Source organism: Neomonachus schauinslandi, chromosome 3 (genome assembly GCF_002201575.2).
Source record: "Neomonachus schauinslandi chromosome 3, ASM220157v2, whole genome shotgun sequence".
NCBI classification, from domain to species: domain Eukaryota; kingdom Metazoa; phylum Chordata; class Mammalia; order Carnivora; family Phocidae; genus Neomonachus; species Neomonachus schauinslandi.
Window position 1 is genome coordinate 163,152,908 of NC_058405.1, and position 26,775 is coordinate 163,179,682.

The 26,775-nt window shown below is 42.3% G+C and overlaps 1 protein-coding gene and 1 non-coding gene across 5 annotated transcripts in view; one reads left to right on the plus strand and one right to left on the minus strand.

Moving 5' to 3' along the window:
* PARD3B (par-3 family cell polarity regulator beta) overlaps positions 1-26,775 on the plus strand; it is a 996,466-nt gene that overhangs the window by 933,477 nt on the left and 36,214 nt on the right. For all 4 annotated transcript variants that reach the window (XM_044913701.1, XM_044913703.1, XM_021703002.2 and 1 more), the window contains one exon: positions 12,279-12,358. In XM_044913701.1, the coding sequence (XP_044769636.1) occupies positions 12,279-12,358 (80 nt within the window). The remainder of the gene's footprint in view (positions 1-12,278; positions 12,359-26,775) is intronic.
* On the minus strand, positions 6,585-6,737 carry LOC123324472. The gene has a single exon (XR_006539836.1). It is a non-coding gene; the product is annotated as a small nucleolar RNA SNORA62/SNORA6 family (small nucleolar RNA).

Sequence of the window (26,775 nt, forward strand, 5' to 3'; positions counted from 1 at the left end):
AGGGTCCTTAAAAAGTCAAAAATAGAACCACCCTATAATCCAGCAATCACAATCCTAGGTATTTACCCAAAGAATACAAAACTACTAATTCAGAGGGATACATGCACCCCGATGTTTATAGCAGCATTAGCTACAATAGCCAAATTATGGAGACAGCCCAAGTGTCCATCAATTGATGAATGGATAAAGAAGATGTGGTATATATATACATATATATATATGTATATATGTATATATATACAATGGAATATTACTCAGCCATAAAATGCTTGCAGACAGTCGTGTTTTCACATGTCCCACCCCACTGCACCCATAAGCTCATCTGAACGTTCAAGTCTTTTGTCTCTGTTCTTTGTTCAGGAGCTAGAGCTACAGTAACTGGAATGATCACTGCCAACCTATGAGACGGCATTGAGAGTGGACTGAGTTCACATCTTGGCCTTGCCACTGTATGAACTTTTGGCAAGTTGCTTTAACTTTATCTGAACTCTCCTTCTCTTGTGTGTAACGTGAGGCAGAAATGGAAATGATAGCATTAATTCTAGCTCATGATATGGATCACACAGTGTTGCAGAAAGTCATTTCTTTCTAGTCATCTTTTTTCTAGTAATGGGACTGACTGGAGCCTGCCCACGGACTGAACTAGGAAGAGAAAACATTATGAGAAGCTTGAAATTGCATGTATGTTTACATTGTGTAGTCTTTATAAATGCAAGTATATTTTAAGTATACTAGAGAGCTTTCATCACTAAATATCCTTTATAAGACCTATTAGTTAAAAGAGATAGTGTGAACTCATAAAAAATAATATGAATAAACTGTTATGTCATTTTATGATTTGGCATATTTTGAGGGTCAACTTTTTTCTTTTAAAATGAGTAAGAACACTGACTGTCACAGAGTATAATAAAAATAAAACAGGGGCACCTGTGTGGCTCAGTTGATTGAGCATCTGACTCTTGATTTCGGCTCAGGTCATGATCTCAAGATTGTGGGATCGAGCCCCGCATCAGGCTTCATGCTCAGCATGGAGTCTGCTTGAGATTCTCTCTCTCTCTCTGTCTCTCTGTCTCTCTCTCTCCCTCCACCCCTACCCTGCTCATGCTCTCAATAAATAAATAAATAAATAAATAAATAAATAAATCTTTTTAAAAATAAAACAGCTGAGGCATAAATAACTCACACATAACATCCAAGAAATGAGTCAAAACCAAATTCAATAAATATTGGATACTAGCAGCTGGTGATTAATGTTACTGACTGAGACCCCACTAAATTCCTGTTTACTCCATTCCTGGAAAATATAGGACACGTAAACAGATTTATTAGGGTAATGTTTTTCCTAATACCTTCTCTTCATTCTTTTCATCAGAAATTGCCTTCTCTCAAGTAAAAGTTTAGATTTCAGCCAGTGTTGCAATATCTCTATTTGTAGGTGGACAGATGGGGAAAGGAAATGAGATGGTGTCTGGCTCTTTAATTAAAGATGTAGAGCCAGAGTGTGCTCTTCACGCTCACTGGCAAGACACATATGCACATGTGCGCACACACACACACACACACACGCATACACACTCACTCACATGCAAAGTGCATCTGATAGATGAAGCCAAATTTGTAAAATTGTATCCATAATCATAGTTTCTATGGTAACTGTATCTTAGGCCCAGGCACAAACAGAGCTGGGCAGGAGATGTCTGATTTTATTTTCTCTGAAGACAATCAGAAGAGAGGGAATTCAGGTTATCAAGACGCCATGGCCCAGTGTACATATGGCTAGTACTTGGGTCATGCTAGCATAAGATTGAATGCTGAAATCCCAATGAATGTGTTATAATTTTATAATGTTGCAGATTACTTTGCTGTCTGTCATTCAGCTTTAAAGTAATTATGTTACAGATGTAGGGTTACCATATTAATGAGGTGGAAGCAGTTAACTTAATGTGGAAACTATATGCAAGATAACTTTTATAAATGTATGTAAGTTAGAAGGAACTTTAAGGATTTATTTTTACTCCAGGATTTTCCAAGGGAGGAAAATATAGGCACAGAATGGTTAAAAGGCTTCCCTAAGAGTTATTTTTAAAATATTTTTATTTGCTGTATTTTCTAAACTAGCAGATGTTCTAAACTAGTCTATAAACTGAATACCCAGTTATTTGACAAAATTACTGAAATTAAATTAGAGAAAATAAACACTTCAGAAATAATGGTTTGAAAGAGTGTGCGTACTTTTGCTTCTCTAGACAGCATATTTCTAAATACATATCTCCAGCATAATATACTTCACATTGCCAAAGAGAAATCATTTACAACCTATTTTGATTAGTTTCTTTTTGTTTAAATGAAGTATGGTGAGTTTTGCTCCAAATATGTAGCATTTCAGCAGAATGTCTTCATATTAGAAGATGCTCAAAGACAAGTTCCTAAGTTTTTTAGACATTTTCATCATGTTGTTTCCTTCAAAAATCTTCGAGCCAGACCTATAGCTAAGTAAGAGGAATGTAATTAAAAGAAAGCTTCTGGAAACTGCTTAAAAATATCTGTCATGTTACCAACTTGAAATGAAAGGCGTGTTTCCTAAAATGGCATCTAAATTTTTATACTTTGCATCTTAATCTTATGATGGGTCTGGCAGCATGCAACGCACTTCTGTGTAATGGATCCGAGCAGGACCTATTTGTAAATGAGGATGTCGCATACAGGTGAATCAGCCAGATTGCAACTTTGCAGCACGTTTCTGTCACAGCAGCTTTTAAACTTCCTCAGGAAAACTGACTTAAGGGACATAAATGACAACATTGGCAAAAATGTGTCCCAACCTGTGGGAACTGGGAAACATGTTAATTTTGAATTGTTTCCACTTTTTATCATCAGACATTTGCAGAAAATCTTGTGTGATTTATTCTTTTATTTGTAATGAATTGTTAAAACATGTTTGAAAGGGCATTAAATCTTCCCCTCTGCCATTAATCTGCAAATGGGAGAAATCGGGGGTTAAATGGCCTCTTTAGTATATTGCTTTGTGAAACTGCTGATTCCAGCAATACTGAGCTAGAAATACATACTAATTTAAGGAACCCTGAATGTAACCAGCAAGCTCCTTGCTTTTGTAGAGAAAAGACTAATAGCTTTATATTAACAAGGCTCTTAACATCCCAGCCAGCAGGCATTGAGTGAATGAAATTGGGAGAACTCCCATGGACTAAAAGCATCTTAATTCAACATTCTGCATACACCAGACCTTCCTGATAGGCCGTCAGAGGCTGTCATAAGCCAGCCAAACAGGATCACCGCCGCAAGGCACACCAAGCGTGGGCCTCTCTGGTTGTTTTTGAATAAGCTCTCTGAAGTTTCTCTTCCTGAGCTTTATTAGTAGAGAAAGATAAATATGCCCCAAATCTAAGCATAAGTTCTAACATTACATTGTTTTGGAAAAGACTAGGTTTCCCTTATGGCTTAAGTCAAAATTACTTCTATCAGACATATATTTAGGTCATTACATTAAAAAAAAAAAAAAAACCTGCTTGATACCAAGTGGGATAAAGGGCTTCTTTAAAAAAATTAATTGGATCAAAGCCGCTGACCTTATTTTTTTATGATGAGGGAAATTACCTGATAAGGAGTGCTGGAAGCAGGAACATTTCTGAGTCTTACTGCACACCGAGCAAAATGAGAAATGAGCTTATAAATGCCTGTGCCTGTTCTCTTTCTCCTCACTCCCTCCTAAAGTGACCTGACTTCCTAAGGACCTAGCTACAACTTATAATTAGTTTCTCTTTGGCAGTCCTCTATCTGCAAATTCCTACCCTCAATTCACAGCTATTTGCAAGAATCTTGGTACCTGACACAATAGTCCGTATTGCTACTATTTCTGATTAGGATATAAAAGTTGATCAAGTTATAGGAGGAGAAAAAAAAAAAAAAAAAAAAAAAGTTATAGGAGGAGATTAGATAAATTATGATTTATCCATAAATGGGATGTTATGTAGCTATTAAAATTTATGTTTGTGAAATATATCTGGTAGCACAGCAAAATACCAATAATAAATAGTTGGGGGAGAAAACTATATGCCCTTAAAATATGTATATGTTAAAAATGTTAACAGAGGTCATCTTTCAATGATTTAGGGAGAAAAATCAGTTCAATGTGTTTTTTAAATGATGGAACACAAATTTATTCCCATCATTTCCATTAACTAACACCGTGTCCCTGAGGGAGAGGACTTTTTCTCATCTCTCTGTTTTAGAGTACATAGCAAATGACTCCACTTAGGAGATACTAACAAATGTTTATTTCCTTGAAAGTATTAATCTTATTTTCTCGGCATGATAGCATAAGACAGTACAACCAGTGTTTGGTTTTGGTTGTTGTGGGTTTTTCTTTCTTTTTAGGGGGAAAGCGATAAAGATTTTCAATACTGTGGAGTCCTGCCTTCTCTCCCCATCAATCCACAGAAATCACTCTCGATAAAGCATCGATCACCATCTCATTGCCAATTCCCACAGACACTTCTGCAGAACTTATGTTAGTCACTGTTCAGTTACAGAGAATAATATCCACTCTAGCTGGTTTAAGCAAGAACAAATTTATTATGCCATACTAATGGGCTTACAGAATCTCAAGGACAGATAAAGAAACATAATCTTGGCTAAGCTTTCAGGAATGATTTCTCAAGCCATGCTACAGAACCAGGCTACCAAGGGAGCTGCTGCCACCTCTCTAAGAAAGCTTTTGGTTCCAGAGCCACACAACAATGCCTGTCTTAGGAGCCACCATAATTGGGCAAGTGCCACAATCAGGAAGCCATCTTTAGTGCTGCCAACTCCAAAGCTAGCTACAAAAGCTACGCTCCACCCCAGAAACCTGCAATGACACATCTGCTAAAACTGCCAAGGAAACCAAACACATCTTTGGTCACTGTTGTCAGAATAAACAGTGGAAGTGTGGCCACTTCCTCAATGGCCCATCTTAAATCAGACCAGTACACTGACTACAAGGGCATTCTGGGAAAGGCCGGTCTAGCTTTCTGAGCCCGGTAGTTCAGGGTGACGCTCTGCAAGGGGGGGGAGGTTTGGGTAAAGCCTACCAACATACCATATTGACTACAGACCTTTTCTTACTGCAGTTCTTTTTTTTTTATTTTTTTTTTAAAGATTTTATTTATTTATTTGACAGAGAGAGCACACGAGAGAGGGAACACAAGCAGGGGGAGTGGGAGAAGGAGAAGCAGGCTTCCTGCGGAGCAGGGAGCCCGATGCGGGGCTCGATCCCAGGACCCTGGGATCATGACCTGAGCTGAAGGCAGACGCTTAACGACTGAGCCACCCAGGCGCCCTCTTACTGCAGTTCTTGACTGCTTTTGACACTGTTGGCCACACCCTCATTCATGGAATGCTTTTTCTCTTGATTTCTACGATAACACTCTCTCCTAGTTGTCTTCCAGACCAACTACTGGTCTAGACCTCCTCAGATTTCCTCCTGCGTTCAACTTGTGTTTGTCTGCCCCTTAAATTACAGTGTTCCTAAGAGTATTACTGGTGTTCTTTTCTGTTTCCATTGCGTGTCTTTTCTTCTATTCTGTGTCTACAGATTCTCCCTGGGCATTCTAACTCTTTTCCAAGGTTTTAGGTACCATCCATAGGCCCTGTATTTCCCAATTCTCCATCTCTAGTCCAGGCTTCGGTGTTGCAAACTTTTACACTCATTTATCTATGAGACATCACCATCAGATGGCCCATTCAAGCTTGGTATATCTAAGTATTCCCTCCTCCCACTGTACCCTTGCCCCTAAATCTCGTCCTCCCTTATTCCCTCTTGGTGATGATTACCAAGTCCACCTAGTTGCTAAGCTCAGAAAATTGTACATTATTCTAGGCACATCCTTCCTATTAATCCTCAGTCAGTCCTACTGAACCTGTCCCCCTTAATATTCTTATATCACTCCCTTGCCTTTATCTTTTTTCTTTTTTTTTAAGAAACTGTTTATTTTCTGTCAACCTTAGTTCCATTTTGTTTGCCTTTGTGGAAGAGCAGCTTAAGACCACCCGGTGGTTGCTCCTACCCATTCAGTGGCCTGAGCAGTGGGAGCTGTGGACTAGTCTTCAGTGGCTGGCTGAGTGCTCCAGTACTCAGGAGGGAACTGCTGAAGAGGCACCGAGGGCCCCTGCTTGCCTTCAGACCAGTCTGCGACCTCAGGTTGAATAGCAGTGAATCTAGGAGCTGGAGCCATCCATTCACGCTGAAACTCCTCCTTGGTCACAGCCTTCTCAGCAGCGGCCTGCTCTTCCTTTTCAATCTCTTCAGGACCCTGTAGAAGTAGAGATCAGACATGACCGCCCATGGGTGCTCACGGGAAATGGTGCCATGCATGTGCAGAACTTCCCTGGCCAACATCTACCACAGCAGGCCCACTGAGTGAGCTCCCTTTTAGCAGGATTCATCAAGGTGCTCTGAAAGCAGAAAGGCCCAGTAATACCTGAGAGGCCCAGGCAGTTAAGAAATATGGAGAAAAGCAGGAGAAAACACAGGTCATTTGAAAATGTTTTCATTTTTTCTTAAAGTTCTGACACATTTCAATTGTACCTGTAGCCAGAATTACTATGGAACTCCACCCATTGGGCCAGAACCCTTGGTGGTGTTGGTAAAAGACTCACCCCTCATGTAGCATGCTGCCTACATTTGTGAGTTCATTGGCCAGCCAGTGGCCTCACTCCAAGCTCTAACAGTGAGTGGGCCTTTATCTTTTTGTATATCCCCTAGGTTAGGCCTTCATCATCTCTGGCTCAAACTATCACTGGAACCTCCACACTATGGCAAAAGTAATCTCTCCAACCTGTAAACATGTCCCATCACTTATCAAGTAGTCATTCTCAATGACTTCACCATCACCTAAGGGTCAAACCAAGTTCCTTGGCATGGCATATGAGCTCCTCCAAGATGTGGCCCATGGGGGTATCTCCAGAGCTTGGACTCTGGGTCAGACAGACCTGATCTTTGTCACAGATTTTCCATGCACTAGCTATATGACCTTGGGCAACTATTTAGTTTTCTCTAAAAAATGGGCCAACCATTGGGGTTATGGGAAAGATTGACTGGGCTGATGAAAATAAAACATTTAGCATTTTGCCTGACAAACAGTAAATATCAAGTAAGTGTTAAATTGTAGTAGTGATCAAAGAAAAACCAAATAAATGGATGGATAGTTCATGTTCATGGATAAGAAGACTTAATATTATCAAGATGTCAGTTCTTCCCAACTTGATCTATAGATTCAATGTGCTATCTGCCAAAATCCTAGCAAGTTGTTTTCTTGATTCTAAAGAATCTTAACAAACTGATTCTGAAGTTTATATGGAGAAGAAAAAGACCTAGAATAGCCAACATAATATTGAAGGAGTACAAAGTTGGAGGGCTAACACTACCCAACTTCAAGACTTATTATAGACCTATAGTAATCAAGACAGTGTGGTATTGGTGAAAGAACAGACAAATAGATCAATGAAACAGAATAGAGAGCCCAGAAATAAACCCAAATAAATATTTATTTTTGCATCTGACAAAGGTATAAAGATGATACAATGGAGCAAAGATAGTCTTTTCAAATGGTGCTGGAAAAACTGGACATTCAACATGTAAAAAAAAATGAATCTAGGGGCGCCTGGGTGGCTCAGTGGTTAAGCGTCTACCTTTGGCTCAGGTCATGATCCCGGGGTCCTGGGATCAAGCCCCGCATCGGGCTCCCTGCTCAGCGGGAAGCCGGCTTCTCCCTCTCCCACTCCCCCTGCTTGTGTTCCCTCTCTCACTGTGTCTCTCTCATCAAATAAATAAATAAAATCTTTAAAAAAAAATGAATCTAGACACGGACCTTACACCCTTTACAAAAATCAACATGAATCACCAACCCAAATTTAGAATGCAAAACTATAAGACTACTAGAAGATAACATAGAAAATAAATCTAGATGATCTTGGTTTTGGTAATGACTTTTTTAGATATGACACCAAAGGCAAGATCCATGAAAGAAAGAATTGGTAACCTGGACTTCATTAAAATTAAAAAGTTCTGCTCTGCAATAAACACTGTCAAGAGAATGAAAAGATAAGCCACAGACTGGAAAAAAATGTTTGCAAAAGACACATATGATATGATAAAGGACTGTTATTGAAAACTACAAAGAACTCCTAAAACCCCATAATAAGAAAAGAAACAAACCAATGAAAATATGGACCAAAGATACCTTAACAGACACCCCAACAAAGAAGATATACAGATAGCAAATAAGCCTATGAAAAGATGCTCCACATCATAGGTCATCAGGAAAATATAATTAAAACAACAATAAGATATCACCACACACCCATTAGAATGACCAAAATCTGGAACACTGACAACCCCAAATGCTGGTGAGGATGTGGAGCAACATGAACTCTCATTCATCATTAGCAGGAATGTAAAATGGTACCACCACTTTGGAAGATAGTTCAGCAGTTTCATACTCTGACCATACAACCCAGCAACTGTACTATTTGGTATTTACATAAGGGCATTAAAAACTTATCTTCACACAAAAATCTGCACACAATGTTTATAGTAGCTTTATTATTGCTAAAATTTGGAAGCCACCAAGATGTCCTTCAGTAGATGAATTGATAAAGTGGTATATCTGGACAATGCAATATTATTTAGCACTAAAAAGAAATGAGTTGTCAAGCATGAAAAGACATGGTTGGAACTTAAATACATACTACTAAGTGGAAGAAGACAATATAAAAAAGGCTACAGACTGTAAGATTCCAACTACATGACATTCTGGAAAAGGCAAAACTATGGAAACAGTAAAAAGACCAGTGGTTGCCATGGGTTTGGAGAGAGGGAGGAATGAGTAGGCAGAGCATAGAGAATTTTTAGGGCAATGAAAATATCCTGTATGATACTTTAATGATGGATACATGTCATACATTTGTTCAAACCCAATAGAATGTACATCCCCAATAGTGAGTCCTAATGTAAACTCTGGACTTTGAGTGATGACGTGTCAATGTAAGTTCATCAGTTGTAACAAATATGATTGCTATGATAGATGCAGAAGGACTACGTATAAAGTCATTACATTCACAGAACTAGCACGCTTTATTGAGAACTTACTGGGGCCAGGCACCGCTCTTCAGAGTCTCAGAGGCTGATGGAGGAGACCGGACGAGAGGTTGGGGGGTGATGATAATGGCGGAGTGTGTGGGGCAGTGGGATAGGAACTCTCTGTACCTTCCTCTCAGTTTTGCTGTGAACCTAGAAGTGCTCTAAAAAACCAAAGCCCATTAAGAAAAAAGTTGCCATAGTGGCAACTTTTAATGGCTATAGCCCTAATAGTCGTGGTGGTGTTGCTATTATTAGTATCCTTTTCCTTAATAGGCTCTGTTTCTTCCTTTACCAAAATCTTGACTTTCCCTGAAAACACAGTGCTTTTCTTTTTTTAAATGCCTCCATATTGTTTCATTTTTGTTCTTTCTACTTAGAATGCCTTCTCCTGCTACTCCTACACCTTCTCCCCCCAAAAACTTCTCCTCATTCATATTCAAGTTTTTGATGAAGCTTCAACACCCATATGAAGCTGTCTTCAACTCTGCCAAGTGGACTTTGGTATCTGTTTCTTCAGACTCCTACTGCCTCCTCTCTCATGCTGACACTCTAGCAGTGATCTCACTATACCGTAATTGTTTGCAGGCCTGTCTCCTCTTTATTCAACGTGATGAAGAAATCCAGCCCTTGTTCATTCCTTCAAATATATGGCTAGCATGGCATTGGGATACAGTAGGTGCTCAGTAATCACTAAGTCCATGATTGCATTAAAGATGTCATGTTAATAGAGAAGCATGATATATGCACAATATAAATATAATAAATATCTACACGTTTTGTGAAGAGGAGAGTAAGTTTTGATATGGAAGCATGCCACCCATCTTTGGTCTATGTTCTGCTACTTCCGTGAAGTTTTTCCTGACACCTCCCGCTGTCACCTGTCCTTCTGTTAGTAACAGCCTGAATGGCATGGGATCACATGTTGTCCTACATCATTCTTTAATTATTTCATTTCTGATGCTTGTTTTCCCAACAACACTAGAGCTTCCCTAAGATAGGGATCATCCTACGTTTCATATAATCTCTTATGCTGGTAACTCACCAGAAAGAAGAGGCACCTGGGTGCTGCCTCCTAGAGACACCAGAATGTGGATGGCCGCCATTGGGCCAGGCCAGTTCTGCCTAACAGTGCTGAAAGTATTAACTTGGAGTTTTGTGGCCACCAGAAAAAGATCACTTGTAAATGTCTAGAGCCATACTAGGGATACATACTACGCACAATGCCCAACAACCACAATGAAATGATCGTCAGCATAGTCTTGGTATTCATGCTAATTCTTCCTCCATAACCAATAGGTTAAAAACAAAACAAACCTTAGATAGAAGTGGCTGAGGACAGGAACTCTATCCTTCCCTTCTTTTTCTGTGCCATTTCTTTATCCCCTGTTTGTCTGATACCATCCTTGTCTCTGATCTTTGTTAGAAAGGTCAGTGGTTTAAATCAGGGCTTTTATCCTAATGCAGAGAATTCTCAGTCTCCCTGCAGTTGCTTCTAAGTTTGTATGTGCAATCTTCATCCTTACCTCAGTAATTCACTGGACTCTTGCCCACTCAAATAATTCCGGCCATTCCTGTTCCATGTATTGGTGAAATATAAAGAAGTTTTGCAGGACACACTCTGAAGAGCCTCCTCTAATAATTTGCCACTGGAAATAGTCTTTCTTACTCTAAATGAGTGTGTATACTTGTTTTGTAACACCTCTCACAATAAACCCTCCCTACACACACCACCCAAGCTGGGATGGTGGTTTCATAGAGAGCTAGAACCTTTGGTAGGAAGAAAATAACTTGCAAGTTGAATACTACCTAGAAAAATTTCCCTCACTGACTTGACACCATTTCTTCCTGTGCTTACTAGCAAACTTTCCCTTCCCTCTTATAATGGTCCAGGTGTTCTGTTTACCCTTTCCATGCCCATTCCGTGAGGGCTAGCCCAGCATAAGAGCCAGCACATAAGCGAGCCACAAAACCACATGTGTTGACACAAACAGGTGATGAATTGACAAGTCAACAGACTTTTAAATACCTGGATGCGTTCATCCTGTTTTTGATTGCTATGATAGATGCAGAAGGACTACGTATAAAGTCATTACATTCACAGAACTAGCACGCTTTATTGAGAACTTACTGGGGCCAGGCACTGCTCTTCAGAGTGTCAGAGGCTGATGGAGGAGACCGGACGAGAGGTGAACACAGGAAGTACAAAGGAAGGGAAAAAAATACTAAAGATCAACCCTAGTTAGAAAAGAGTCAATCACTTCTCTGTGGTAGTTCCTAAGGGACGGAACTAAGTGAGGTTTGGGTGAGGGAGGGCTTCATGGAAGCTGCGGGGTAAACAGTTGTTTGTCACCAAGCCCTGTTAGTAAAGAAAGTTTTCATGGAAAAGGTACTTTTAAAAAATACGGTCCTGGGGCACCTGGGTGGCTTAGTTGGTTGGGTGTCTGCCTTTGGCTCAGGTTTTGATCCTAGGGTCCTGGGATGGAGCCCTGCGTCGGACTCCCTGCTCAGAGAGTCTGCTTCTCCCTTTTGTGTTGCTCTCCCATTTGTGTTCTCTCTCTCTCAAACAAATAAATAAAATCTTAGGGGGAAAAAAAAAAACCCACTGTCCTTGTCACAAGAGGAGCCTAAAGAGACATGACTAAATGTAATAGGGGATTCTGGAACAGGAAAGGGGTTGGGTAAAAATCCAAATCAACTGTGGGCTCTAGTTAACAATAATGTATTGATATTGATTCATTAATTGTAAGAATTGTACCATACTTACGTGAGATGTTAGGAATAGGGAAATTGAGTTCCAGGAACTCTGTACTATTTCTGTTTTTCTGTAAGTCTCAAACTGTTCTAAAAACTAAAGCATATGTAAAAGGAAAAAAAATGGTCTTAGAGCCTACAGAATCTCCCTGGCTTAGTGACAGGAAGGGGTCAGCTTGACAATGACCCTTTTTGAAAGAAGTGACTTTGTTGTGAAATGCCATGTTTGTGGCTTGATCATCAGTTCCTATAGCAATAGTGAGATCTTGCTTGCTTTTCCATGGTTGATTTTTGGCAGGCAGTAGCAGCTGATTATAACTTTGCAATGCATTGTCAGTAACCAGGGTGTATAATGGATCGTCATCTCTAATTACTTTTCTCTCCACAGGTGTCTGGAAAGGGTCCAGATGGGAATGCACACAACGTCCGTTTTGAGGGGATGGAGAGACAGTACGCATCCTTACCCAGGTAGATCACTCAGGGGTCTCCTATCGCCAGCTTACCTACAAATAATGTCTTTAGAGAAATCTACATGAAATAGAAATCTGGCTTTGAAATGAGGAATATGTTATAATTTCCCCCACTGCCGTCTGCGACAACCCTCTTGCCATCTTCACAACTGTGCTAATAATTGAAACACTTGTGGGTTATTTTTTAAGGGAAGCAAATAGTATATCATTGCAATTGAACATGTCAGCAAGAATATTGGATACAGAATGGAAATCCTAAGCCATTGCTATAAAAATAGTATTGAACATCCTGCACCAAGCTGAAGGACAATAAAATAGTAAATCCTCTGTCCTAGCAGTTACCTCCAAGGAAGGGTGAGCCAGCCTTAACCTTGGAGCTTCATGTGGGTGTTAAAAAGCTGGAGAGAAAATGTGAACCTGGGAAGATGTTCTTTGCTTGATTTAGAATCTGACCAGGTTCGCTAGGCAGTCAGCAAATATTGCTGAGAGGCGCAGACACAGTGGGGGAAGGAAATAATCGCGTGGGAAAAGTTCGCTTGGTGATTCTGGCCCAACACGATCCACTTACACTGTAACTAGACACCCCTGAAAATGAGATACAATTCTCAAAGGCCTGTGCTCTTATCTCTGAGATGAAGAATAATTTGGGTCTGCTATCAGTAGCCCATGACAAAGAGGAAAACTTTCCAAGATTATGTCTAGTGCAGCTACTATGGGAATGAAGCAGGAGTGTGAGAAATCATGAGTTCAGGGGGCGGGGGGGGAACCAAACAAACAAAGAAAGGTTAATGCCAGCCAGAAAACTGAAATGTTATGGAATATCTCCTTTTAAAAAGAGGGGTGAGGATCTTAAATAGAGCTTTTTCATCAAAGTGGAATTGTTGAAGTGTTATCCTAGTGGGAGTTACTGTGTTGAGTTTCACATTGGCTATAATTCTGTGTGTGAATTTACAAAAATACCATCCTGGATCTTGCAACAGGCATAGCCTAAGTGACCATCTGCTCTTATAAATAGTATGTTGATTTTCAAAAGTAATAAAATCTCAAATCTAGTGGAGAACCAATTGTTAACACTGATTGGGTGGGATACTCTAACTATAATATTTTAAAAGCCTCTATACAACTGTGTCTTATTTCTCTCCCTGTTTTCTTTTTTTGCATATTGTCTTATAGTCTTTTCTCATTCTTGATTTCTTTCCTCTCTTTATTTTTCTCTGGCCTAGTATTTTGTTTTCATTTAAAAAAATGGAAGTCATCTCCAAAATTTGCTTTAAATATAACATTTCTGGCTCTCAATGTTGAAGTGTATGGAAATTGTGGTTAAGGCAGATGGAAAGTAGTATGTTCTTATGAGAGGGAAGAAAAAAAGAAAAAACTGGAAACAGTTTACCGTCTTCCTGGCCAACTTGCACCAGACTGCGGAAATGGATTTTTTTTTTTTTTTGGTACAAATCAAAAGCACAGAAATAACATTGAAAACCCTATAAACTTCACTCATTCATTTCCCATATATCTATTAATCATTTACTCCATATCAAGCCCTGAGAATCTGGAAACCGGAGACATGGTACGAGTCCATCCTCAGGACCCTACTCTCTCAGACAGGAGGCAGCAAATCAACTTTTCATGACAATGCAACAAATGCTTAGTTTAGTACTTATTAGCAGAAAGTCCTCTGAATTTCCAACTCCTATTTATTTTCTACTAGTAAGCCCTGAAATGCTCAATTGTAGCTGACTCTCAACAAGTCTATTTTAGGATTAAACATTACAGAGGGAGTTTTCTGACAAAGGCAATACATTTATGCTGTTTGTGGCTCTGGAGTTATCATCACAATGCATGAATTGACAAAACCCTGCCAGCCCCAAGATTATAACTGTAGCTGGAAGGGAAGCATCTCAAACGAAAAACAATTTTGACCAACAGTGCACTCACACATGCGCGTGGTGGTAGGCATGGTTAGCTAAGGTTTGCTCCTGCAAAGGTAGCTGCAGGAGCAAACAGACCTTTGTGGCTACCTGGCAACCAGCAGTCACCATGATGGACAGTAAATGGAGCTCAGACAAATGCACGAGAGGTCCCTGCTACTAGTTTTCAAATGGAGGAGTTCCACCTCAATTTTCCATCTCAGCATCTCAAGGGGAGATGCAGAGCATCCTCACCGATGTGCCTCCAATCCATGGGGGGGCTCCATATTTACCCAACAAGATGCAGAATGCAGAGGCAGGGGACCCACTGCTGATCCAGCTCTGTGTGCCAGCGACATTTACCCTGGCTTTCTAGTCTCCCCCACCCTGGAGATTTTACTGTTCACTAGACTGAATCACAGCAACTCCACCACTCTCTCCCTCTGCCAGAAGAGTGTGGGGAGCGCATCTCTGTAGGCACCACATCCCCTCTTTGTCACAGAGGCAGGGAACTTTACGATATTTATGGAGTTAGATTTTTAATTAGAAGTAGGAATAATTCAGGGGCGCCTGGGTGGCTCAGTTGGTTAAGTGTCCGGCTCTTGATTTCGGCTCAGGTCATGATCTCAGGGTCATGGGATGGAGCCCTGCACCTCGGCTCCGTGCTCAGTGGGGAGTCTGCTTCCCTCCCTCTTCCTCTCCCTCTGCCCTTTCCCCTGCTTGTGCTCTCTCTCTCTCAAATAAATAAAATAAATCTTAAAAAAAAATAGGAATAATTCTATCTATGGGAAGTTGGTGGCCAACCTTACAGTGGACTAAATGTGCTCCTACCTGATATGGTTCCTATGAGGTTTGTGGAGAGCATCACAGGAGTTTTTAAGTTAACTCAGTAATGCTGATTTTTATGCCAAATTTGGAACCATTGACACACAGAAGATGTACACACACCCCTCCCGCGCCCCCCTTCCCCAGGCAGGGAGTCAGCTAGTAGCCTGGGTCAAGGAGCCCCCTGCTCTGCTTTCATGGAATTCAGCCATCTTTAAAGTGGGCTCATGCAACCTGCTGCCAGGCTAAAAGTCACTTCCCGCAGTAAAGCCAGAGCCCTAGCCAGCCTGGGAAAAAGACAATTCCTAGCACTTGGTAGTTAGGATGTTGTCTAAGGCTAAGGGCTAAGGATGTTAAGTATTACTGTTAAGCAATGTTAAATCTTCTGCCTCTGAAGAAAAATGACTTTATTTCTTGTCTCCTGAGGGTGGTGTTTTGGAAAGCAGAGCGCGGTTGTAATACAACCTCGCTAGCAAACACCAGGCTTTTACCAGGACCGATGTTTTACCATCCTGTCCAGCCCCCCATGCTGTCTGGTAGTAAACACAATGAAATCAGCATTCCCTTCTTCTTGCCCGACACAAACGATGACTCACTCTGAGTGAGTAGGGAAGCGGTCGTTTCCTAGGCTGCTCTAATGTGTGAACATCAGTGTATGTATTTTTGCAAGCAGCTGCTTTTTCACTTCAGCCTCCCAGCCCCGCTCTGTTTTTACAGGCCTCCTTGTGGTCAGTCCCTCCAGCAGAGAACGTGCTACTCGCCCATCCCAAGCCTCCATTGTTCCAACCTGGCCCATCCCTGGCCCCACGGAATCCCATCATTCCTTCTCTGCAGATGGTTCAGTGCATCAGCACGTGATGTTGCTCTTCCGGGCTTGTAATCAAGTGTTGAGTCCTAAGGAGTGAGCAAAAACATCTCTTCTGTGGTCCTATGTATGCAGGCGGTGAAAGGTTGCTGGAAAAACTCATAAAAATGCCTTCATTGGTTCCACTACAAACTGCACATTATGCAGCCCCAGCTGGGCCCCTGCTGCTGTCCAGAATTCCTTTTAGTTGTGCTGTCGGCTCCGTTGACTATCCCACAGTGGCCGTTCCAACCCTGTTCTACTCCCGTTAAATTCTGTGAAGATGACTAAACCCCCCAAGCCCCATCTCTAGAGATGACCTCACTTCCTCTCCTTTATGACCTTGAGACACTCAACATGAGCTCCTCCACTTCTGCCCCCCACAGTTCAGACTTGCTGTCCTCACTGACCACACTTCCTGAGGACAGACCACGAGGGCATGAACTTGGAGTCAGGCCATAATTACAGCCCCAGCTCTGTCACTCATCACCCGTGTGACCTTGGCCAAGGGATCTGACTGCTCCAGTCTCAGTTTTTGCATCTACGAATGGGGATGGTCTTAGGGCCTCTGTATGGGGCTGGTATTGAGTAGTAAGTACAGTAACATAAGCAAAACCCTTAGTGAAGAGCCTGCCCGACATATTTTAGGGATTTTTTTTTTTCATAGTGTTAGCTCTTTTTAATTTTATTTCTGGGGAAGACGTGTTTCTTGAGTGAGTCAGTCTCATACAACAGAGCTCATTCCTGCTGGCTTCTCGGAGATCCTGTGCCATCAACTACCCCTCTGTTGGCTGCATCTTGAAGTCCCTTGGCAGTTGCCTCCCCCAACCCACCGCCTACACTGTAAATGCATAGGTTCAGGTGCACAGTTCTTTGAGAGCCCGCAGCATGGACAAGGGGAGAGCCAACACCTGCATGGCGGTACGCTGGGGGTATAACTGAGACTAAAGGATTAGCCAACTCTGGGGAAAGACCAGTGGTCCAGATGGTCAGGAGCAAGAGGACATAGCAAACCAATCTGATCTGAGTAACAAGCTGTACTAATGGACATGCTGGGAGACAGTAATTCCTGTGGGTAGGGAGTTTCATATAAGGCTCAGGTGGCAGGACGACCCCATGCACTTGACTCCGGTCCATCAGAGAAAACAAAGACCTCCCCTCCACCCTCCTCCTTCCTCTAGGTCCCACATTTCCTACCTTAAGAAGAGTGGCTCATCCCTACCAGCTCTATTTCCACACCACCCACTGGCACGGTAGCCTCTTGCCCCGGGCTTCTGACACTGACGCTTCTGGCTGATTCTGCCTCTATCCCTCCCCCCGTTGCCGACACCCACCGTGTAGTAGCTGCCTTCATTCCCACAGATTCAGTTCTCACCACTCTGATGATAATTCCAAAATGAACCTGGCTAACCTTCCTATCTCACTCTTCCTGAGACCCCAGTTACAACCGCCTGCTTGACACCTCCATCCTTCTACCTCCAAGATAGTTCAGAGTTCCCATGTCATGTTTCTTTAGCTCCTCGTACTTTTAACTTCCATGACATTTGTTTGACACCTTTCTAGTGCCACTGAAAACCGCCTAGATTAGATTATGATGCTTTGCTGTCCCTTTCCACCCCTTTGGATTATAAATTCCTCAAAATAAGGGATATTGTTTTATATCCACCATGTTTTACAGCCACCGCCAGGACCTAACACAGGACCATGTATATAACAGGTTTTTAATACATTAGCATATGGATGAAAATAGATTTGTTTTTGTATAAGTAAGTGATGGGCAAGAATTTCTTCTGAATTTTCTTGACCATTTGTTTCAGGATGCTGTTTTCTAATATAACACTAATTTTTCATGAGAATGTCTCTTTTCCCTGGAATCTGTAGAAGTCCAGACTTCTAAATAGTCAACTCTAAATGAGCATTTAATATGTGCCAGGCACTGTTCTAAATGCTTTATGTCTACTGACTTACGTAATGTTCACAGCAACCCTGTGACTCCAAAGCAACCCTATTATTATCCCCATTTCATAAGCAAGAGCACAAGTACAGTGGCCCAAGTTCAAGAGCTAGAGATGGCAGAGGTGGGATTTGAACCCAAGCGGTCTGGCTGCAAGTTTGTACATTTAGGCTCTGGAACTAAGGTTATCCAGCTCAGAATCAGAACCAAACTCTGTGGGGGTGCATCGCTGGCTCAGTCAGTAGAACATGCACCTCTTGATCTTCGGGTTGTAAGTTCAAACCCCACATCGGGTATAGAGATTACTTAAAAATAAAATCTTAAAAAAAAAAAAGAACATCCTTGTTCTGTAGAATTACATACTGACTGACATATTTAAAGGTAAAGAGTCATGATACATGCAGCCTAAGCCCAAATAGTTAAAAAATATAAAGTTTACAAAAAAAAAAAAAGAATCAAACTGTCATTATCAGACTCCCTTGTATCATTTGCTCACCTTCTTGTCTTTCTCCCTCAACTGTAAGTACCTTTGAGGACAGGGACTATGTCTTATTCATTTTTGTATATGACAGAGAACATTACTAATATACAGGTTAGGTAATGCCTTTCAACCATCTCTGTAACGCTGTCATAAAATCAATTCTTTTCCCATCCCCTTGGGTTCTGCCCTTGAAATATGAACAATTTAATGCGTAATTGCTAGGTGAACATTAAGCAATATACTTTGTCTACCAAAAAGAGAATCCTGTTTTGTTAGAACACTCCCCAGAGTTGAAAAAGCAGTATCTGCAAACTGGTACTTTGGTTCTTTAAGATTAAGAATAATGTCCACCCAGAAGGAAAAAAAAATGATAAGACATTTTCCGGTAGAAAGCTGCGTGAGCATTCCCGAGGACAGAGAGACTCCCTTTCCCGAGATTGATGCGGGACAGAGGCCTGCTCAGGCTGTACTTGGCTCCCAGTCCTGATGTTGCTCTAACCCATATTACATAAATTACTTGAGGGGGAGAAAAATGTGTCTCCGATTGTCTCAAGCAGCTTTAACTTGGCTGTGTAATGAGAAGCAACATACTAGAACTGATTTCGGGTAGAAAGAGCAACTTTAGAAGGAGCAAACAGCTTATGCTTGCTTCCTCGGAACCCAAAATAAACTTGCTTCCTAAGTGTGTTCCCAGTGTTTTCGTGTTGGGTAGGATTGTGTTCAGATCAGAAGAACATGCCATAAGAACATACTTCTGCTTTAACATTTCAGTTGGTTCATTTTGTCGGTTTCAGCTTTCCTGTCTGCATATGCTTTTGCCCACCCAGTAAGACTCAGTCACAAGCACGCAGCTAATTTTGAAGCTTGCGACCTGCACCCCGCCCACTACATGTATTATCCCTGACAGCATTTTATCTGGGCCTCCTCTAAGCCCTCGACTGTCATTTACCTGGCTGCCTGAAGACCTTCTCCCTCCCTGATTGCTCTGGTTCTCTTCGAGGGAGCTTCTGCTCTGCTCACAGCTACTCAGTGTTCCTTTGCCAACCTTGCATTGTTTTATAGCACTTGCCAAGCAGATGGCAGTGACATTCGAGTCCTGCAAAGATTTCCACCAATGCCATGGGACTGGTCTTTGCTGAAGCTAAGCTAGGGATTGAGTGAGTGCAATGAAAATATGAGCGATCAGCACATTAGGTATATATGTGTGTGAGTGTGTGTCCGGTGTGGGTGGGGCCTCAGCCATCTGGGCCTGTGGAGGTAAACAAAATCTCCATGCTGCCTAATTGAGTACTTTTCTCTGCCACAGAGCCAGTTTGTCAAATAAGAGGTTTCATGAGCATATATGCATTGCTCCCAGGCGGCATGGCAGCAATCAGATGTCCAGCCCGGGTTTGAAACCATTCCAGGGACTCCTTCTCCGCAAGGCACTAGACAGGGGCCTGGTGCACATCATCTAGATACAGCTAATCATGGCCCGTCTTTCTGACACCTTCCTGATGGCACAACTTTATCTGAACTGCCTTTCCGTGCGTGAAAGGCCACCTTTTAGTGCTCAAGTCTGTGATCACTGCCCTGACTTTGGAGAGAAGCTACGATGAGCTAAAGAACCTGTCTAGATCATAGCTCTTGCACCTGCATATGACAGAACATAATGCCTTTTGAAAATCGGGGAAGGCGCTGTTACCCCACCAGATTCCATCCCCTCTCCTCTGGCTCCCTGCGCCGAAAATCTAGTCTCTGCTTGTCCTGCTGTGCCGAGTCAGCTACCTGTTTGTCTCGTCGGACACCGCCTCACTCCATGCAGGGGACAAAATGAGGAATTAGTGGCGATTTAGTTCTTTGTGAGATGAAGGTATCTCCATTGTTGACTCAAACTTCCTGAAAAATGCAAAAAACCCTAGCCTGTAAGACCACCTCAAGATGCCAAACAGCTGAGATCAGGGGGTTAATGCTACTGCCATATCATTTTTATGTCACTTAGTTTCTCTGATAAAAGTCCATTTTAATCAAACTTTTCATCATTTCCTTGTAGCCAATATATCCTTGATGCCAGTTAGAATATTTAATATTAATTATTCAGTGGAAGGCCTCCATTATGAGTTTAGACGATTAGTGATTTAAAACACGTTAAGGCCCATTAACGGTATTGATGTCCCCAAAATAGTTTTCACTGAATCTTGATGGACCACATATATTAAATTCCACAGATCTTTCCTTTTCCCTCCTTGTCCCTAGAAAATTCTAAACTATGACATGTCTGTTCGTTCAATACTCCTTTCAGACAAGAAGGGTGTGCCTGCTATTTCAGCGGCGCCAACTGTGATATTACCTTGAACTTGAAATGTGTTAAGCTTGGTAAACGGACTTCCGTGTTTTCCCTCCTACACCTATTTGAGTTTTAGCATTTATTTCCCACCTTTTCAGCCAAAAGAAAAGAAAAGTTTATTTTGCACCTAGGTAGCTGCTCCATGGAGAGGGTTGCTCTCTGTAATTTCTCATGGTCTTTGGTTATTCTTGATGTTTTCCTATTGCACTGTCACCACCATCTGCCGCCAGAAGCTTGGATGGCCCTGGATGACCGTGGTGAGTTTCCTGACCCTGCTGAAGGGCTTTGCATGATGCTCTCACTCTGCACCTGCCTCCCTCTGTCCTTTGCAGCTCTCCAGCCATTTGCTGCTGTCCCCTGGCCCAAGTTCCTCAGTTTGTCCTGGTGTCAACCTACCGCAGGCAGAGATGCTCTGAATAAACCAAGTGTATTAATTCATTACCATATCCGGTTTGTATGTGTGTGTGAGGGCCATGTTTTATGGTTCTTTAAAATGATATCACATCGGGGCGCCTGGGTGGCTCAGTTGGTTAAGCAACTGCCTTCAGCTCAGGTCATGATCCTGGAGTCCCAGGATCGAGTCCCGCATCGGGCTCCCTGCTCGGCAGGGAGTCTGCTTCTCCCTCAGACCCTCCCCCGTCATGTTCTCTCTATCTCATTCTCTCTCTCAAATAAATAAATAAAATCTTTAAAAAAAAATGATATCACATCACTCAAACGTGCAGGCATCTTGGATAAAAAGCGAGTGCCTCCCCAAAGGCATGAACACATGATGTCTTCAGCAGGCATAAATAAGAGTAAAATCAACAGGTTTAGTTTCCATTTTTATTCACCAAAATCTGCCTGCAGATGGCTTCAAAGATGCCATACTTACTCCTAAGCTAGCCAATTGTGTTTGAAAAGGAAATCAAACCAAGAACAATGAAGGCGAAGGCAGACGGGGCGTGATGTAAGTGTGTGCAACGCCTACCACGCGCCATGTACTTTCTGTGGGTTGTCTCACTTTCTACTCACCATCCAACTGGGTAGGAGTCGTTAGGATGCTCATTTTGGAAAAGGAAAAAAATCCATCCTTGAAGTGGCAAGATCAGATTCAGGATTCAAGCTCAGTTCTTTCTGGTTTTCAAGATCTTTTTTCTTTCAATTTACCTGACCACTAACACTGACAAGTTAGGGAGAAGGTGGAATACAGCAGCTTTTTTCTCGAGTAACATAAGTTCATGGGAAGGAAAATATCTGGGGCCATATTAGAAATGCATTTGTTGTTTCTTAGGGCTCCAAAGAACATGGGAAATGTTGAAACCTGCAGGTGGTGAAAAAGTAATAAAATACAGTAAGACAAATAATAGGGAATTTATGGGGAAAAAGAAAATTGCTTTTGAAGCATACCATTTTTCGTCTTATATCACCGTTTTCCCTGAGTAAAAACAAGATAGCCACATTTTCCTTACAGCAGTTATTCTGTTCCTATCAGGAGCATAAATAAGGATGTAAATGGCTCCACCTAGGGCTGCACGGGCACAGAGGCTGAGTACCCCAAGTGCAAGTACCCGGGTGGCCCTTCCGCGGAAGCACTTGTCATGGGGCATCGGGGAGGAACCAACGCTTGCTAAGCATTTATTGTGCTCTAAGAACTCTGGTGCATACTTCGAATCTAACCTCATTTATTTCTAGCAACAATCCTGAAATAAATTTCATTATCCCAATTGATAGATGAAGAAACTGAGGCTCAAGATCCAAAGTGATAGGGTCAGGGTTGCACATAGAATAAATGGCAGGCTTTGGATGTGGTCTAGCTCTTTCTACCTCTGAAACCTCTAGAATCTTTACAAATCAAGTTGTCTTGTGCTAGGCTGGCTGAAAACAAGTAGGAGAAAAGCATTTGATGGCCGTCCCTTACTGAGGCAGCCCTCGCCGTGCTGACCCCGTCCTAAGTCACTGCTGTATGTAACTCTAAGACGTGAAAATGAACAAAACCCTAACAGGCATTCAAAATTAACGAAGAACAGCAACCATGAGCCACAGAGCTCCCCTTAGTGTATATGAACACCCACCTCCTTCCAGCTAAAAAAAAATCTTTTAAAAAGTGCTCTTTGTTAAAGACAACCTCTCTGTTATGCTCGTGTTTAAAAAATAACCAATTGGTTCCACGTGAGCAATTTTCATAGCCAGGAAAGTATTGTTGCTTCTTTCACGGCATAGGCCTGGCAGCTCCTCAGGGGACATGGCTGCGATGTAAATGCCAGATAGGGATGGCATCAATTGACTGTATTGCTTCAAGTCCAGAGAAGAGAGCTTTGGCAGTCAGTTACCACAGAGGTGCCACACGAGCCCATCTGTGCCCTGGATTTCATGTGACACAGGCCCCCTAACCTCAGTCATTGTGCCAGGAAACACCTTGGTCCAGCTCCATTATTTCTAGCAAAGGCAAACATTTGCAATACAAATGTGGAACGGGTTGGTACAAAAAGAGCAGCATCCAGAATGTGTTCTTGCTTAGATTCCAAGTCTTCAGTTAAGCCTGGAGAGAAGTGGTTCAGGCTTGTCCCAGGAGAGGGTTGTCCCACTCAACAATCAGCAAAACTGCCCCTTGTGGTTGAACATGGAATGACATGTCAAATAGGTAGGAACCTGGCAATTCTCCCTGGCAGCTCTCCACCAACAATATGCTCTGGGGCATGAGAAGTCGCCTTTGAACCTCGCCATTGCTTGAAAGTGAAGACAGGGTGGTGACTGCTCAGATAAGGTTTCTGCCCACTAATTGCTTGCGTGTAGCTGAGGCAAATGCACGCCCATTTCCAGAAATGATAGTGTCTGACAGCCTGGGTTTTACAAGGTACCGGAAAGAGCTGTAATTGTTGCGGGAGAGGTTTAAGATGGAAAATAAGCACGTTGAGCTATTTTAAGAAGGAGCTTGCCACAATGAAGTTTTTCTTCTGGAAACAGTCCTATAAAATCAGGATCAGAGTTTGTGCTTGCTTGATCACTTTCCCCTGATATGTTGGTGCCTTTGACAATTTATGCTAAATGGTCTAGACTGTGTGACACCCTTTTATGCTTTTACATTTTTGGTTTTTTTTTTTTCCTAACATCCAGAATCAGGTCCATATATAAGCCAGAGCTTCTAGCCAATATTCTATGAGTAATTTCCAGATGTGCCACATGTAATGTGGCCAAGATAACGGAAGGACTGCTTTCTGTGGATTGGTTATAGACAAGTCACTTACATTATCACCTTGTCAACAGCTTGAATTCCATAGTTTGTCCTTTTTCTGGTCACTTCCTTCATATCTGATTTTTTAAAACCCCAGCCTAGTCCTGAATTGTTCAGAGCTAACTGTGCAATTTTATTAGCCTAAACAGATGAGCTTAAAAAGTCATCTATGCTTACTTATTCCTTCATTCAACAGCTATTTGCTGACTACCTACTAAGTACAATACACTCCATAGGCCTTGAAGATATAATAAGAAGCCCACAAGACACGTCCCTGGACTAGGAAACTTGTAACTAAGTGGAAAAGATAATAATTGTACAGTCATGAAAGAAACATAAAATTTCAACTCTGCCCCTTACGAAAAACAAGAGATACGTGATTCCAAAAAATATGGCAAATTGGACTGAATCAAAGGAGGGAGTGACACCTGAGCTGTGACCTGAAGGAGGTTAGAGAGAAGACATAAGGAACATTCCAAGCAGGGAAAACAACATGTGTGAAGGCCTTGTGGTAGGAAAGAGCACAGTGAACTGAGAGACTGAAAAAAGGCTGGGAAGGAGACTGCAAGAGCCAAGCAGGAGAAGCAGGTAAAAGTCAGACCATGAGTGGTTACATATGTTTATATTCGTCCAAACACTCATTAGAAACCATTTATGGGTTTTTTTTTTTTAAAGATTTTATTTATTTATTTGAGACAGAGAGAATGAGAGAGACAGAGAGCACATGAGAGGGGGGAGGGTCAGAGGGAGAAGCAGGCTCCCTGCCGAGCAGGGAGCCCGATGCGGGACTCGATCCCGGGACTCGATCCCGGGACTCCGGGATCATGACCTGAGCCGAAGGCAGTCGCTTAACCAACTGAGCCACCCAGGCGCCCCCATTTATGGTTTTTAAGCAGGAGGAAGACAAAGATTTGTGTATCAAACTTTTTTTTTTTTTTTAGCTGCAGGGTGAAGAATAGATTGGAGGGAGGTAGGATGCAAACCAGTTCAAAGGCTATTTGCTGTAGCTCAGGTGAGAGATGGTGGGGCATCCAGGGGTGGTGGTGATGATAGCGGAGATGGGAGGAGAGGGTGGGAAGAACTGACAGAACGTTCTGATGGATTGCATGTGGAGGTGTGGGTGATAAGTAAAGCCAGGTGTCGAGAACGAATCCCCACACAACGGCATGGGTGGTGGTACCACTCTCCAAGAGAGGAAGTGCCGGGAGAGGACCAGGTTTGGGGGGGGTGGGGGCAGATCATGAGTGTGAGTTGAGACGTGCTAGATTTGAGGTGCCTTTTAGACTTCCAGAAGGAGATCCTGAAACACACAGCAGAGATAGCTCAACAAGGAAGGGAAGTGTGGTGGCTAGTCCAGGATATTAGACCAATGTGTGCACTTGAGCACAGAAGACCCCAGGGCATATCAAGGGTGATGATGTCATGAAGCGCAGAATCTCCTACTCAGAAAGTACACAAAGAAGCAGGTGGACGGTGTAAATTGCATAGGCCTGGCCTCCAGTCTGTGGTTGTAACGTGTCTTCCCTGCTTATATGGACAACAAAGGCTTATCTGTCACTGTCTGTGTAATTTCATTCTGGAAATTATATTTTTCTCAAGTAGTAAGCGTTGGTGACTTAATGCCATCTGGCATTCTGTGACTTAGCATAGCTCTGACCCCATAAAGTGTAGGCATAAAGATAACAAGAAACAGCGGAAATCATTTTGGTGACTGCGCTGTCCTTAAAAGACAGAATATTCTTGTTCTTCAGAAATACGCACTGAAATATTTAGGGATAAAAAGACACGAGTCTCCAATGTACTCTTAAATGGTTCCAGAAATAATAATATGTATATATAATAATATGTGTAGGTACATGTTTATAAATATGGAGAGAAAGAGGGCACGTGGAGGGAAGGGAAAAGACCGGAAGAAAAGAGAATGAATGAAAAAGTAAATGGGGCAAATGTGAAGATGTCGTAAATCTGGAGAAAGGATACAGGGAGTCCCTTTTACTATTGTTGCAGCAGCAAGAACAACAATACAAGGAATGGTGGAAGTTCCCATAATTTTCTAGTGCCAACTCAAAAGTAAAAAATGTCCTCATTCTAAAGTCTGAGGCTGGGTTTGCCCCAAAAGCAGACCCTGAGACAGAGATTTGAGAGCAAGTGATTTTATTTGGGAAGCGATCCCAAGAAGTACTGGACGGAGAGTGAGGAAGAACAGGGAAGGAAGCCAGTCTATACTGCATTCATGAGCAGGTAACCGTGCAGGCCATGGGGATCAGTTCCGCTAGGGCCCTTTGGAAGTAGTACCGCATGCATTCACACCTTGTGCCACCCGAGGGCAAGGATGTTGCAGAATTTATCTTGCGAGTCCTATTTGTCCTTGGCTAAGGATTGCTCCTGAAGGAGCCAGCTCCCCAGCACTTCTGCCTATCTAGAGCACTGGTACCAGGAAGCCTCAAGCCAAGAAGCACACATATGTGGAGTCAGTCCTGCAGTGGACCGGAAGTGGGGAGAGCCAAGTGGGACCGAGCAGCGCTGCTACAGCGAGTGAGCCAGAAGTCCCAGGGTCAAAGTGAATCAGTCCTGACATCCTTTCACAAGAGGAAAATAGATGGTTATTAAGTAGGTCCAGACAATCCTGATGTATTCATTTTATTTTTGAAGGAGGTGTTGTATGAATTGGTCATGTCTTCTATGGAACACAGTGAATAATGATAGAATTGACAGAGCTGCCCCAGAGCAGAACCTCAGAAGAATGTATTTCCGGTTTCTCTGTTTCACTCAAATATACAATTCATCAAAATGATGGAAAGTCTTTGATGAGTTCATTTTCTCTCGAGTCCAGGTTCAGAACCTCACTGAAATACGGCAGCACT